The following is a 15920-nucleotide window of genomic DNA, read 5'->3' on the forward strand; positions in this document are numbered from 1 at the left end:
GGAACATGTTGTAACGCAGGCTGACGCTGCTAGCTGTCCACAGCAGTACCGGGGACGTAGACCGGACATATCCGCCGAGATCGGTCGCTCGTAGCATGTTTCAAATAACAAGGCGATGTAGAACGGAGGCAGGTATTCAAAAACTCGCTCGGCTGCACCTCTGCCAACCTTAGCAATTGCAATGTTAAATTTATAGCCATAAATTACGCCACAGATGCTGTGAGCCTAGATAGTTATGCAAATGATCGTCGTCTTGACTTCATTTACCGGCTCAGTGCGTTTCTACGTAATCGTTGAAACCGTTTGAATGTTCTTTTAAACGGCAATCATCGTCCACCATGTAGAATATTCTTAATTTTACCAGCCTTCCTGATTGCATACCTCAACAGCCTACATGATGAAATCATTTAAGACTACATTGCTCCGGAACATTGAATAGTATATCCGATGTTCATACTGTCGAGATCCTTGGTGATGTATTATCCCATTAAAACGACGGCGGTACACAGCCTGCCACTTAGTGGCTTGGTAACAAAAAAATATCACAACCATGCTATCCATTGACCCTTCCGTTTATTCAGTGTTTAGTTGTTCTGCCTGCTTTAGAATAGCCCAGGTTGCCGCTGCCGCGCGGGCAGCATCCAAAATAGCGCCCAAGCATCTTGTCTAATTCCGTTGCCGGCCATGCCGTCTCCCGCTTCGCTACGACTCTCAAAGGTGGCGCTGTCTGTGGTATCTAGGTTTGCCGACCCTCCACCGGAGGGCGCCATGTCCCGGATTTCTGATGCGGAGCTGCTTGTGGTGGGGCCGCTCCGTTTGCGGTTGTAATTGAAGCAGCATGCCCGGAACATAGCTGTCCCGCACGCGGTAACGCACTCTGGTCCGCAGGCGTTGCAGGCGCGAGATGCTTCCCCTCGGGGCACCAGTGCGCACAGGAGCAGCAGCATACCGCAGTACGCTGCGATAACAGGATGCATGAGCAGAAGGTGCAGTTGTATTTCGCTGTTAAAGCACTCAACATAAAATAAATATAAATTTCGGAAATCGTATGCATAAATTAGGCTTGTACGCACTGGTAAAAAAGCCATTTAGGAAATTTCTGCTTTGAACATTTCTCTCGCGAGAATTGTCATCTTATATTTGTGAGGGGGCTATAAAAGAGGTTGAAACATCATTATTGATATATCTATGAGCTAATAATTGTTTGGCAGGCAGAGCTAGAATTAAAAACGCAGTTGCGTCATGGTTCGATAAGTGATGCCTTTTATTTTGTTCAATGATAACCTAATTGGTAAAATTGTTAATAAGGTGACCATTATCAGATGTACATACCAAAAGAAAACGCAAGAAGACAAAAAAATACTAGAACGCTGGAACAGCGAACAGTTGCGTTCCCACGTCTTTCTGTCATGTTGTTGTTTCACTGAGGTCAAGCTTCATATATGGAGCACTGGCTCCCAGTTGTGTTGCAGTTAAAGCTGTTAAGTGACACAATGCAGAAATAAACAAGAATTCAGAAGAACCAGAAGAACCAACGGTATTGAAAACAAAAAGAATGGTGAGGTCTAATAAGTAGGGGTAAAGATAATACAATATGTAAAACGAGAAAAGAAACATAAAGGTGTCGGTTTTGAACCTCATACTCTTTTCTACAGAGCAAAGAGCCTGTCCAGTGGCTGTCAGGTAGACCAGTCATGACTTCATCATCATCATTATCATCATAATCAGCCTGACTACGTCCACTGCAGGACAAAGTCATGAGTTACAAGAGCCTTATTTGCTGTGCGTTTCAGGTGTGAATCCAAAAGCGAAGCTTGGCTTGCGGTTGTGAAGATTATGCGAACTGAGTCCGATTACGCTATAGCACGCTTTTTTTGAAGTCAAAATTTAAGCATTGCTATTAGTGTTCTTGAAAAAGCAAGCATTCTCTGAATTGTTCAATAAAGTTTAAATCAAAGTTTGAGCCATGTACATATCAACTCCTCCTCAATTTGCCTGTTAAACAACTGCTTAAGTTAACAGTGATTTGTGTGGCCTGGCAAGACGTCGTGTGTGGTCTCCGCTGAAACTATCAACATCTTGAACGGTACATTCATCAGAAGTAGGGTGAGTCTTGTTGCTCACCACTGGTCCACATTAACAAAAAAAGTGGAGAAGAAAACTATCGTCATGGTAAACTAATTTGGGGAACCGAATACACTAACTAGTGGTCTAATAAAAATATTGGCACGCTCCTTTCCTGAAGTTTTGCTATCACCCCTTTACAATACATTCAGCGTAAACCAGTTCTACGATGTTCGAGAAGCTTCGAGGCTATAGTAGATCTTTTTTTTAAGATTACGCCCACTTCTTGAGAATTACATATTATTATGGAACCTACTTCACCACTAGCAATATTGCTAGAACATTCGATGACAAGTGTATAAACGCCGACGCACGTAGCCGCTTGTCAGTTGATCGACGGCCGACGCTTTGCTTCGCCGCTATCACTGCCAGTGTCTTGCAGTGATCAAACTTTCCTTTTACGTGGCTTCTAGTTCGGTCCGAATGAACAGTTAATTATTCGACCTGCGGTCTGCTTCCTCCGTGTACGTCACGACACCGTGACAATATATAGCACAACTCTTAACCCAACAAGTGGCTGCGAAGATGTGGGGGTGAACTAAATACACCCAGTACTTAAAGAGAATCTTAGAGAATGGTAGAGGGAGGGGATGGCGGCTGCGAGAAGACCTCGAAGCTGTGTAAGGCCTACGCTAAGGACGACACGTTGGTCGTGTCTGTGACCATCTCTCGTTTAATTGGTATCTCTGTGTGCTGGGAATCAAAAGGAAAACAACCTGCATGCATCACCTAGGTAAAGACTGGAAACAACCTTGAGGCAACAGGATTAGTCTGCAGAATCGCACAATTCCACTGTGTTAAGCACTGCGCAGCTTAGGGAAAGTGTCACCTGATTATCTGTTAATCGTTGGTCGTCTTTTTGTCATTAACGTTACCGCCATCGTTGTGATCATCTACTTCACTCTCATAGCAATATGCACCGATTTATTGAGCATGGCACGCACTGACTGAGATTGGAGATGACCAGTACAGTTGGAAATATATACAACGAAAAAGAGATACCCAGAAAACAGAAATACAAAGAAAAAGAAACAAAAGTAATATCCAAGCGGTGAGATTCAAACCTGCGTGCCTACGATCTTTGGTGAGGGTCCTAACCACTCGGCGCTTCCGGCACGCAAAGCATATAGTGTGGCGATGTACAAAACCGCAAGGAGGCGAGAAAAGAAGTGAGGGTGAAGAGAAAAGATGTCAGGGTGCAAAGCAAGAAAGAAAGGGAAGAGCGAAAAAAAGCTTAGAGAGAAAGAACAAAATGAGAGGACTAAATGCAGAAAGAGAAATGAGGAGAGGAAGAGAAGCAATCAATAAAAAAGGAAGAAAGAAATGGAGCTCAAAAGAAAGAAAGAGGAAGCGCGAAAAACATAAGAAAGAGAATGAAAGTAAAGACGGCTGAATTAAGATAGCAAAACCGAGAAACAGAGAGAAAGAAGTAGAAAGAAACACAGGTGAGTAGATAAGAACAAAAAAGAAGCAAAAGAGAAAAAGAAAGAAGTAAGAGAATTAAGGCTAGAAAAAGACATAGAGTAATAAAGAAAGAAAGAAAAAGAAATCAGGTTAGACTATGTAGGTGTTCATCAGAACTATTTTCTCTTCAACAATTACAGACTGTAGAGTAGACTTGTGTGCCGGTACCGAAATTACCGGTGGCCGCGAGTCACCGGCACGGAGTATATCAGACCGGCGGCGGCGCAGCACCACGAAAGGGGGTGCAGGGGTATGATGAACATTCAAGAGTTGGTGGAGATGGAAACTTGTGTCATGAATTTCGAAAAAAAGTCTGCTTTCCCCATAGCGCGATGCAGTGAACATGAAAAAAGCAATATACAGCTGCCTCAGTGTTCCAGTCTTAGCAGGTATAAATACAAATGTTCAAAGCGTTGAAAAGAAAGAATATAACAATATACATGATTACATAATGCTTTTCCAATTGCTCAGCACCGAAGCTGCGCTGAAACCCATCAAGCTCATTTCAATAATGCACCTTTTGCAGAAAAGCTAGAAAACAAACAAAAGCGGACGAGCACAATTCTGAATTGGTCTAACCAGCACAATACCTAGAGGGTGAAATCACCGAGTACGGTGTGCAAAAAGTTCCACGAAGGATATTGGTGCTAGAACACTCGAACAAGCGTAAAATATTTGTGCCTATTCAGGAGGATGACACAATTACAAGTGCGCCGATGTTGGAGAAGGGCTGCAGCGAAAAAAAAAACATACATTCGCATGTGAAGTAGGCGAGGAACACTGGTAAGAATGACGAAATATAAGCAGTATTCATTTTTGTTAAATAAGACATTCTAAGATAGTTATGTCAAGCTCATGGTGAGGCAACCGAACAAGCAGCACGTATTGGATTCTGACCGAAATCTCATATGCACTCTATGGTAGCATTATTTTGAGAAATTATGTAACATGCGTCAAAGACAAAAGTTTTCGAAGAGCTTGTTGCACGTTGTCTAGATGAACGTGTGCTATTTTAAATTTATTGTGAATGTGACACAGTTTGTACTTAAAGTACATTCACCTACTTGACACACACCATGATATATAAAATAAAGAGGCTCTTTTATATTTGGAAACGTCGTGACTACAGTCATTTTGAAGTTTGCAATGTATCAATTTTGGTGCGAAACGACAAAAAAAAGACACTATGCAGCGCATCCTGATTTTGCAAGTATTAGAGATGGTTATACAGATAATGCCATCGTCCGCACACAATCTAAGTTTAATTTGAGTATCACCAATATTTTCTTCCCCATCATTTATATAAATGACAAACTAAAGCGCACCAAGCACCGAATGCCGATACCCATTCCTGACGTAATATGTACGTCAGATGAATTCCCGTCGTTAAAAGCAACAAATTTTGAGCGCGACAGCAAATATTCTGCTATCCAAACAATAAGCTTGTTTTCTCCTAAAAATTTGCGAAAAAGCTAAATGATCAGCTTGGCAAACCTTGACAAAAAACTTTGAACCATCAATAAGTAGGTCATCAACCTGTTTTGGTCGTTAAGACAAGAAGCAATTGAAACAATGGTGTAACCGTAAAATATCCATCGCGAAAGCCGTGCTGTTATAGTGAAAGTAAATGGCGTGCACTTACGTATTTGAAAATGTATTGGTTAATGATAAACACGCAAGATTTAGAGCTGGTAGAAGGCAAGGATACGGACCTCTGGCTTGCTAATATTTGCTTGTTTCTCGACCCACATACGGGCACGACGTTTGCATATTACTTTGCATACAGTCAGGAAACTGCTACAGATATTATTGATTTTTTTAAATATTGCAGTATATGTAGTCAGCACACTATTATAAATGACAGTATAGATACATATTTTGAATACCATCTGGGCCTGATCTTTTCGAAACATCACTAATTAGGGTAAGCTTATGTCACCCAAAGAAGCCTAATGGAAAATTAGAATAAGCAGGTTGTTTGCTGCACACGGAGTATGAAGGGCGATGTCTTTATCAGTGAAAAAACAGATTCGCAGTAATTAATAAACACCTTTACACCTTTGTGATTATCAATTATTATTATTAGGAATTATTAATTAGTAATTATTAAACACCTTCTGGTTTTAAGGGCGAATGGCTACAAGAATAAACAATGATAGCAGAGATGCTGCAATGCTAATCGGTCTATAGTAGTTGGTTGGATTTTTTTTTGATAAATGTAGTGAAGACGTTGCTAAGTCTTTAGTTCCAAAACTTTTTATTACGTAATTTACGCTTCAATGCATTACGCAAAGAAGCGTTATAATTAGACTTAGAATGACGATTCCTGCATAAACGCTCAATAAGGCAAGTGAGATGAAATATATCCTCATGGTACTATGGGTATCTTGGGTTCTATTTAATGTATAATTAGGCAGACACTCGAATAGGAATTCACCCAGAATGCCACAAGACTTAAGAAGCTAGGAGCGCATTAAAATTGAAAAATTTGCTGCAACATTCACATTCCTCAAAAGATGAGGCTGAAGTTTGCAGTACAGAAAGGTTATCAGCTTCAAGAATGTTCAGAACAATTTTTGATCTCAGGTCTTTCAGGAGAACACGGTGCAGGTGACTTCTACAGTTTAATGATCAGAATACCGTTCGACGACTTCACATTTTACGCCATGCCATAGGAGCACGCCACAACCACATGGAACTTGGGATGCAGTTATAACTGCTTTTCATGTGATATAGTGAAGTTTCAAAACGCTGGTGTTGGGGAATACGGCTGTTTCCGGGAAAAAATCGATGTTTGAGCAGTGATATCATAGCGCGTATAAAGGTACACGAGCCACGCGCTGATTGTTGCTGAAATAGCACCCGCTAGAACCCATGTCAAAACAGGTTAGAGAACAATTTACAGCTGATGTTTTTCCTATATGGACCATTCGAGCGCATATGCCCTAATCATGTCATGCGAACCACCGATCTGGCTTCATAAAGAGCGCCAACAGAACAAGAAAGAACTAGAGAGCATTACACGCTCGATTGTGCATCTTCAGAAGGTGGTTTAGGGCCCTTATAGAGACACATGATAACATGGACACAAGAGAGCAGTCAAGACAGTGAAAACACCGCTATGAAAAATCTTGAACCTGCAGGAGAAGGTAGAGTGATATATTTTAAGCCACAACTCCCCACTCAGTTAAAAATAAGACAAACAGAAGTGCGCCTCAATAATTGCGCGGCGGCGGCGGCATCTTTTCTCTCGGAACTTCGGCAACGGCGCGAATGGCGTGAGCAAAAAAAAAAATGCCAGCATATCCACGGAGTGAATGATGAAGAGTGGGGCGAAGCATTCGTCCGTCCATTCGTTCTTGCTTTCGTTCGTCCATGCGTCCGTCTATGTGACCATCCGTGCGTTCATCCGCCCCTCCATGCGTGCGTCTGTTCGTGCGTCCGTCCCTTGCGTTCGTCCATGCATCCGCCCCTGCGTCCGTTCATGTGTCCATCGATGCATCTGTATGTGTGTCCGTTCGTCCATCTATTCAACACTGTAAGTACCACCATCTCGCATCTTTTCATCATATATTCCCCATATAGAAGCACCGCCATCCAGTGGACACTCCAAGGACTAAACGAGAGGTGGCACACGCACACTTTCTTACGGCTCGCGCTTCGGGTCTACTTCCCACCTTTAACCACCTCGAGTTCATGGTATATACTAGTTCACTGCATTCATGGCACTGCGGCCCGACACTCGCAAAACCTTTCTTAAACCAAGGAGGTTACGCCCGGCGAGTATAACGTAGCAACCTTTTCCTGTCAGATAGTGCTCAATGTACATGCCAATGGCTGCTATAGGGAAATGAGAGACAGGAGCATTCGGCTTTTACTTTCTTACGGTTTGCGCTTCGGGTCGACTTCCCACCTTTAACCACCTCGTGTTCGTGCTATATACTAGTTCATTGTATTCATGGCACTGCGGCTCAACGTTCGCTAAACCTTTCTAAAATTAAGGAGGTTACACCCAGCGAGTATAACATAGCAACCCTTTCTTGTCAGATACTGCTCATTTGACATGAAAATGGCTGCTAGTAGGGATTAAGAGATAGGAGCATTCGGCTTTTAGTCAACGCGCACGCCACGGACTTTTTATTTGTCAACATACACAGGAGAAATCTCCCACGGGCCCCAACTTGCAGGTTAAAATGTAACACTGGTTACACACTACGACTACGACTACGACAACGAGGGACGAACGGGCACCGCTTTAAGAAGCTTCGCCCCTAAAACGGGTGGCGGTGCCGGTGCGGCGCGGCGTCGAACAGCTCTACCGCAGAATCAGACAGGCTGTGGTGAGCGTCTGCTCACACAAATGACGTCACAAACACTAATGTCGGCCATTTCGATGTGGAACGGGCGCTATAACGCACCTTGACCTTGGAAAAATGCCTGTTGAATCTGTTCTTGTATTTTTTAAACAGAGGACATTAAAGCTGAAGACGACCAAGGAACTACTCAGATTTTTTAGAAAATCAAACATTGAGAAATTGCTGCGACAGTTATATCGCGTTCCACACCGGAGTGTACTGTGACAAATACTTGCTTGTGTGCGCGCAGTGTGATATACTACCTTTCTTCCTTTTTCCTCTCTGTCCTCTCTCTTTTTTCAATCGGTCCCTTCCTGTTTCTACGTACAGCATCAGCTATTATAAACCTCTCGCACAGTATAAACACCGCACTTCACAATAGTAAAAATGCAGTAACAATCTTTCTAGATATAAAAAGGCATTCGATACCGTTTCTCACGAAATACTGCTACAGAAGCTTCAAAGTTATGGTTTCCGTCACAGTTCACTACAGTTATTCTTGAACTACAGTCCTCTAGAAAGCAAAACGTAGTGATTAACAACAACGAATCGGCACACAGCACACTTGAGTATGGACTGCCTCAAGGTATTGTATTAAGCCCGGTACTTTTCTTACTATACATAAATAAATCTTCCACAATACTGAAGAATTCCAAAACATTGATGTATGCTGATGATACTGCTTTAATATTAAAACGCAATAGTCTGTCAACATCGCACGTCAACTTAACGTTAGAGTTGATAAACGTAAACAACTGGTTTGTCCAAAGTAAAGTGACACTACATTCAGTAAAAACGAAGCATACCGTACTTCAATCAAGGAGAAACAATATTGACATGTCGTCGATGAAACTTTACCTAAAAGCTATCTTATTGAGCAAGTATTTTTTTTCAAACATTAGGAGTGATTTTTGACGAGCATCTTCACTGGCAAGAACCAGTCCCTAGTGTTATCAGAAAAGTGGCCTATGGTTGTCATACACTAAAGGGCCCAGCAACACTTTCTGAGCATGGTCAGAAAATGCAGCCGATCGGTTGTATGCTCCCAAGAACATGCGAGTCAAATATTACAACGGTGCTCGCGGCTTGAAATTCACAATAAATTATCAGTCAGCTGAAAATTGTTTTTTTTTCTTTTCTCGGCAAAAAATGGAGTTTTTCCTGTCTATTTTTTCCTCAACAAATGGCGGAGAAAGCACAAAAATCACTCGTAGAAGGTCACCTATCAGCCATTAGCTGATTCGAACATGGCGCGCTTGGTCGTTACATGGATCTCCGCGAGAGGCCGCGAGTTATCCAGGCATGCTCGTGCGTTCACGCTGAAAAGGCCACACACTTGAAGAAAAAAAAATGCTCAAATTTAAGAAGCGTGAATGACGTGTTTCATTTGTCCATGCCAGCCCTCCCTGCTTTGCTTCCAGCGCTTTCGTCTGGGCGAGGGAAGAGAGGATGCGATTTCAGCGTGCGACAATTATTTGCAACTCCTGTTGTACAGGACCAACGCCGACTAAATTTCAAGGCCGAAAGGCTGCCACAGTGACGTCAGAGGGTGGGGGCCCAGTTACGCCGCGAACGCGGCGGAAAGCCTATGTTTCGTTCACGTTTTAGGAGAACTAACGCTCCCGCTCTCGCAGCTACTGCGGCTTGATTGGGCCGAATAAAAGACGTGTAAAAAAAAAGTCTTACTGAGCATGCTCAGTTGGGCAACTGGGCCCCCAACCTCTGACGTCACTGCGGCAGCCTTTCGGCCTTGAAATTTTGTTGGCGTTGACAGGACAGATTCTTAAATCTCCGCGGCGTTCAATTCGTGAGACAATAAGTTTTTTAATGAATGAATTCCATGGTTACTTATAAAAGTGTATTATATTTCTTTAATCAAATAAATAAATGCTTTCCCACTTGTGTGCTTCGGATGTTGTACTTTTCTTTATGCCACTCGCATATAAGCACTTCCACGACTACAAACGAGAGCCCTACATACAACAGGTGAGAACCAAAGGAATCAAAATGACGTTTTTAAGGAGCAGTATATTCTATAAGCCTAGGCACTTTGTGATTAAAGTTTGCGCTTTCTATTTACCACATCAGCGGCACTGGTTTTCCCTTCTCCTCCAGTCTATTGACAATACTGTCGCGAAACACTAAACACGCATCCAACGGCAATTTTAATGTATCTTCTAATAATAACTTACATTTCATGCAACGAAAAAGTTGAAAACGTGTTTACTGAAATTTCATGCAACGAAAAGTTGAAAACGTGTAACGAAAAGTTGGAACAAATTACCCTTACATGTTAAGGCAGCACACAACCTTTAACTTAGTGCAAAAATATTTTGTTTGCAAGATCAATGCTTGCGAACACTTACTTTCTTTGTTTTATCGCATTCGGTGTAGTATTGAACATTTTACCGTTACATAGCATGTGAAGGTGTGATTATGTACCGGGCTTAATTCATGTTGTCTGTTTTATGATTTGCTTTCATTCTTTAGTTCTGTAAATATGTATATTACTTGGTGCTTATATGTCTCTAAAGGCATATTATATATATATATATATATATATATATTAGGTTATATATGTGTGTGTATATGTGTGTGCGTGTATGTATATGTGCTCAGTTATTCTGCTATGTACTCTGATATGGACCGACCACTAGCCATGGTAGGCTAATGGTCCAGATTGTTTGTAATCATTGCTTATGTTCTGTCAATAAAAATGAGTTGTATAAAAACCACTTATCTTTGACTGGTTGATCTCCCTACTTTTCCTGTTCTACCATTATGTCTGTTTCATTTGTCTTTAACTATTTTTCACGTCTATACACTGTTTCAGACGTTCTCTTCAGCACTGCGGACCCTACAGGGCCTCTCACCCAATAAGCAGTGCGATTAGCCCCTCCACATGTATTCATCTGCGCCACGTCGTCTGCTCCTCATCTTCACGTCGTCTGCTCGCCGAATTGTTTATACATACTCATTGCTAATAAGGCTGGTTTATTAACTTAAAAATGGAGCAAAACTGCAAAACAAGCAGTCCAACCAGGAACTTGAAGCGTGGATTTGTTGCTCGGCTGAAGATCGGTAGACGCTCATAGCGGTGGATAACTTCACTTTGTGGCTGTTTCTCTCCGACGCTTTTCCTGGCTCTCGCACTGCTTCTCTGTCGACGCTTTCGTTCGCGTCTCTCTCTGCAATGCTTCTTTTCTCTCTTTCTTTTAGGGGCGAAGCTCTTTATAGCGGCACCTGTTCGTCCCTTGTAGGCGTTGTAATGTGTAACAAGTATAACATTATGACATCCAAGGTGGTGCCGGTTAGAGATTTCTTGTGTACGTTGTTTAACAATAAAACATAGGGCTCAATCTACATGCTCATCACTGCTGAGGCGGAATGAGAGACAGGAGCATTCGGTTTTTAGTTAACGCGCACGCTGCAATTCCCCTTAGCAGCCATTGGCATGTACATTTAGCAATATTTGACAAGAAAGGGTTGCTACAATATACTTGCTGGGTGTAACCTCCTTAGTTTTAGAAGGGTTTATCGAGTGTTGAACCGCAGTGCCATGAATACAATGAACTTACAATACCATGAAATCGAGGTGGTTAAAGGTGGGAAGTAGATGCGAAGCGCAAGCCGTAAGAAAGTAAAAGCCGAATTCTCCTGTCTCTCATTTCCCATTAGCAACCATTAGCGTGTGCATTGAGCACTATATGACAGGAAAAGGTTGCTATGTTATACACGCTGGGGGTAACCTCCTTGGTTTTAGAAAGGTTTCGCGAGAGTTGGGCCGAAGTGCCATGATAGTATCCAGTGAACTAGTATATACCATGAACTCGAGGTGGTTTAAGGTGGGAAGTAGACCCGAAGCGCAAGCCGTAAGAAAGTGTGCGTTGGCCACCTCTCGTTTAGTCCTTGGAATGTCTGCTGGATGGCGGTGATTCTATATGAGGAATATATGAAAAGATGCGAGATGGTGGTACTTGGAGTGTTGAATAGGTGGACGAACGGACACACAGACAGATGCATGGATGGACGCATGAAGGGACGCAGGGGCGGATGCATGAATGAACGCAGGCACGGACGCACGACCCGACGCACGCACGGACGGGCGGATGGACGCATGGCTGGTCACACAGAAGGACGCAGAGACGGACGGAAGTAAGAACGAATGGACGGACGATTGCTTCGCCCCACTCTCCATCATTCACTCCGTGGATAGGCTGCCATTTTTTCGTTTTCATCGAAAGAGGATCCGACGCGAGTGAAACGCTGTGCCATGTTGCATGTCCAATGAAGATGCAGCGTCTGGCTTTGGTGTAGCAGTTCTTGGTCTGGCGTCGCAGCCCAAGCCAACGCCCAAGCCCTGCCTCGGTGCGTAATTTTTAGCAGGTGTGGCTAAGCAAGCAGCATATTTCGCTAATAACGACAAAACGTACCTGATTATTTATTCTCAGGGTAAGATGGCCCAAATCAATGGCGCGTTTCACCAGCTATATTTTGCTGTCAGTGTGGTGGGTGTGTAGCAAAAGCAAGTTCTGATCGAAGCGGGTGGTTGCTTCTGCATGTGTGCTGTCATGTTGATTTGTGAACACAGTTACAGGCGGTGGCAAAAATATTTTCACGCGTTCGAACTAAACGCGAAAGATAAACTTGTCCCATATTGATTTGGCATAAAGCACACGAAACCAACGCCAATTTCATTCAACCCAGTCAGTTTTAACTTCTTACACCCCGTAGCCATGGTAGTGCTGAAGCCAAGTGGTAAAAAAAGAGTACAGTATAGTACAGGACATGCTGGTTTTTTCTCTGTTGCAAATAAAAGTATCATACTGCGAGCATCATGCCAATTTTGGCAGATCTAGTATACACGTTGCCTTTTTCCTTGCGCCGCATGTTCAGTAAGTGGCGCAGCGGGACATGAAACAAAACAAATCCTACAACAGTTTTACTGTTTACGAGTTCGTGCAAAAAAACTCGTGTCGAAAGCCAATTTTGAATCGAACGAGCGCTATAAAACATGAGGTGTTTTATGTCTTCTCGATGGAAAAATTCAGTAGCAATACAAGCTTGAATCCTTCGTAAGGCAAGTAAATAGTTTCTATGCATTGCACATTATCGAATTTCTATTGCAGGATTTGCGCCTATTCTCGCAGGAACACGTGCCCTCTCAAACATAGGTAAGTGCAGAGAAGCTAGTAGACGCGAGGACTGTCCTCTTCCTTTTATTTTTCAGCATAGCAATATGTCGACGCCCTAAGGGAAGATGCCATTTTTAAAATGCGAGCCTGGCGCGTCCCACGATCTGTGACTTCTAATCTGCCTCTCTTGTGACGTGAATAGTCACGTTTTGGGTGAATGTTCTTCGAATACGTTGGGCTGCCAGTTTAGTTTAGCTTATAATCGACATGGTGACAGCGCTCCTTGGACCTAATAAGCTAACGTAATATAGTCACTTATAAAGAATTAAATTTTAATACACACATCACATTTGGTGCAGTGCACCTTTGACTTAGAACCTACGCTTATGCTGTGATTGTAGCTGTTGTCGTTACTGATTCCCACACCTGTTACCCTTTAATTTGTCCATGAATGTGGGTGTAAGTTCTTTGCTGGCCACTGAAGGTCTTTCTGTGTTTCGTGTATAAATGGGACAAGGTAAATTAAGCATCCTGATTTGATAATAAATCCACTGCTATGCAGTACATCGTTCTAAGGCCTAAAAGTGACACGGGTCTCCAATGAGTTTGCAAATTCACTGTGTAATAATACAAAAGAGTAGGTATCATGAGCATAGACGTGCGCAAATATTTACATTAGGGAAGCGAACATTCATAGCAGTACCCACCGCCCCCCGTTAGTTAACCGAACATGGAAAAACTCAGCGTTGCAATGTAATTAAACGGAAGCATTTCGTTCTTTTTGCAATGGGCTGCTTTTGCTCCCAGGTGTTCAGGTGGTGAAATCTAAATACCAGAGGCCTCAGGCCTCCATCATGTAGAAACCTACGTGGAATTACGGGACAGTAGCTGCTGAATAAAGGGGTAAGGAAAGCTTGCGGGCCACCCTTTAGTTGTTAGAAGTCAACTCTGCACCTTGTGGCGCATGCCTTTGATTCTCAGCCTACCACATGAGAGGCGGTTTTTACGCACAAATTATGCCTAATAATCAGGTGTATTCCAGATTCTGTGATTATTTCTACACCCATGTGCCTGTAAACTACATATTTGCAACGAAAAAGATATGTTGCAGGAATTTTTTGATTGACATATAGCATATATTAGCTGCACAAGTTTTCTAATTTTCTTCGTTGCGTAGTGACTTCAAAAAACAAGAAAGGTAAGAAACAAAACAGTTTTCGCGCAACACACAATCTCTCGTCAGTGTTCAAGTTGTTAATACACAATGATTCATCAGACGTGTTCCCTGCTCTGTAGAATCTTCACGATAAATACCGTACCATCTAACCCACGAAAAGGTTACATTTATTAGCTTTTAAGATATATCAATCTGGTTCTTTATTTCAGGGTTATCGCCCATTCACATGCCTATAGAAATACCACTTAACATTTCGTTACTAACGCCTGCAAGAGAAACATATAAAGAGCAAGTGGCCTTCAGTTATCTTTATGTAGTCCAGGTGCTAGAGGACAAGCGTTGACCATCAGGTGAGATGAAGCTTTTCTTCGAACGGCTGCAAAACGTCAGCGTAGGGTACGAATGACAATGTCAGGACATGAGTTAGGCATCAAAACATCTTGCTCAAAAATACCTCGGCGAATTCTCTTTTCACAACAGTAAAGCAATCAGCAGTATTAAAATACATGTTAGATATTTTTGTAAAAAAGAGTAAACAAATTGAAGACCGAATTCAGTTTTTTTATAAAACTCAATCAATAAGGTGCTGATGTTTATATTTTCATCCCTGACTGCCGAGAACTCTATTTGCGCTTCAAAGAACCTAAATGCCAATTATAATGGCTGCGGAAATTTTTCAGAAATTGCTACGGCGGCTGCTAATGATGCTACAAGATTACTGTTTTGACGGTGAAGTATTCTTGTTTTGACTATACAGAGAAGTGCGCGTAAGAACCTGCTATCAAGAAATGGCTTCAGTTCCGGAACGCTTACCTGACACCAAGACTTGGCCCAGCTTCTTGGCCATGTTAGCCAGGTGGACAGCTTCACTGATGTCTGGTGCCGAACAAGCCACACGTACTCGCTTATATAGTGAGAACATAGGAAGCCGTCTTCGTTAGGCCACACTTGTTCGCTGCGGACACTCGATTGCAGACAAAGAGCTCGGCCCACTCCACACAGGGTGGTGATAAGCAAAGGCGGGTCTGAGGTCTCACCATCGTTCCCATGAGGACGTGGCGGAGTACGCGTCTTACAGGTGGGCGTGAGTGAAAGCTGCCCTTAGCTCCCACTTCCCGCTGCGCGTTCCTTATCTAATGTACATACTAGGCGCAGGCTTTTCTGGACATTTTGTTGATACAATGGGCGCTATAACCCTGTTTCCTTTTTGTATACCCGTCCCTGACGTAAAGGTTGAACGAGCAGGCCAAAGCACTAGGGAAGAGTGACTAGCAGTTGCCTAGTAGTCTGGGCTACTAAATACAGCTACAGAGCTTGCATTCCTGCTAGAGGTAACTTATTACTTTCTCGGCACGTCAATTTGAAGGTAGCCCTCAAGAGAAACATGTTCGTAATGTTTTATATTTTATGTGTATAACTATTTTAGCATGAAAACTTTATAAGGGTTTGGGGAGTTGAACCTCACCGCATGTCTTTGAGAAAACATTATCACAAAAAGCAACGTCGTCGCAGAAATCGAAAAATTCACTGTGTATTCAATGTTGTACCGTATTTTATACACCAGTGCCTTTCAGGAGCCACTTTACCCTCCAGATTTCTACCACAGCTGCCTCACACATGTAAATACAGTAAATCATACTCCGCCAATGAGTGTATTACTTTGGC

At 42.7% G+C, this 15920-nt stretch overlaps 1 protein-coding gene across 1 annotated transcript; it reads right to left on the reverse strand.

Moving 5' to 3' along the window:
• Positions 1-556: 556 nt before the first annotated feature.
• On the reverse strand, positions 557-15226 carry Trissin (trissin). Its single transcript, XM_037422289.2, has 2 exons — positions 15069-15226; positions 557-958 (listed from the first exon to the last, which is right to left on the reverse strand). Exons 1-2 carry the CDS (start codon positions 15175-15177, stop codon positions 603-605), a joined length of 465 nt encoding a protein of 154 aa, XP_037278186.2. The 5' UTR covers positions 15178-15226; the 3' UTR covers positions 557-602.
• Between the last annotated feature and the right edge of the window lie 694 nt (positions 15227-15920).

The sequence above is a fragment of the Rhipicephalus microplus genome, chromosome 4 (assembly GCF_043290135.1).
Source record: "Rhipicephalus microplus isolate Deutch F79 chromosome 4, USDA_Rmic, whole genome shotgun sequence".
In the NCBI taxonomy this organism is placed as follows: domain Eukaryota; kingdom Metazoa; phylum Arthropoda; class Arachnida; order Ixodida; family Ixodidae; genus Rhipicephalus; species Rhipicephalus microplus.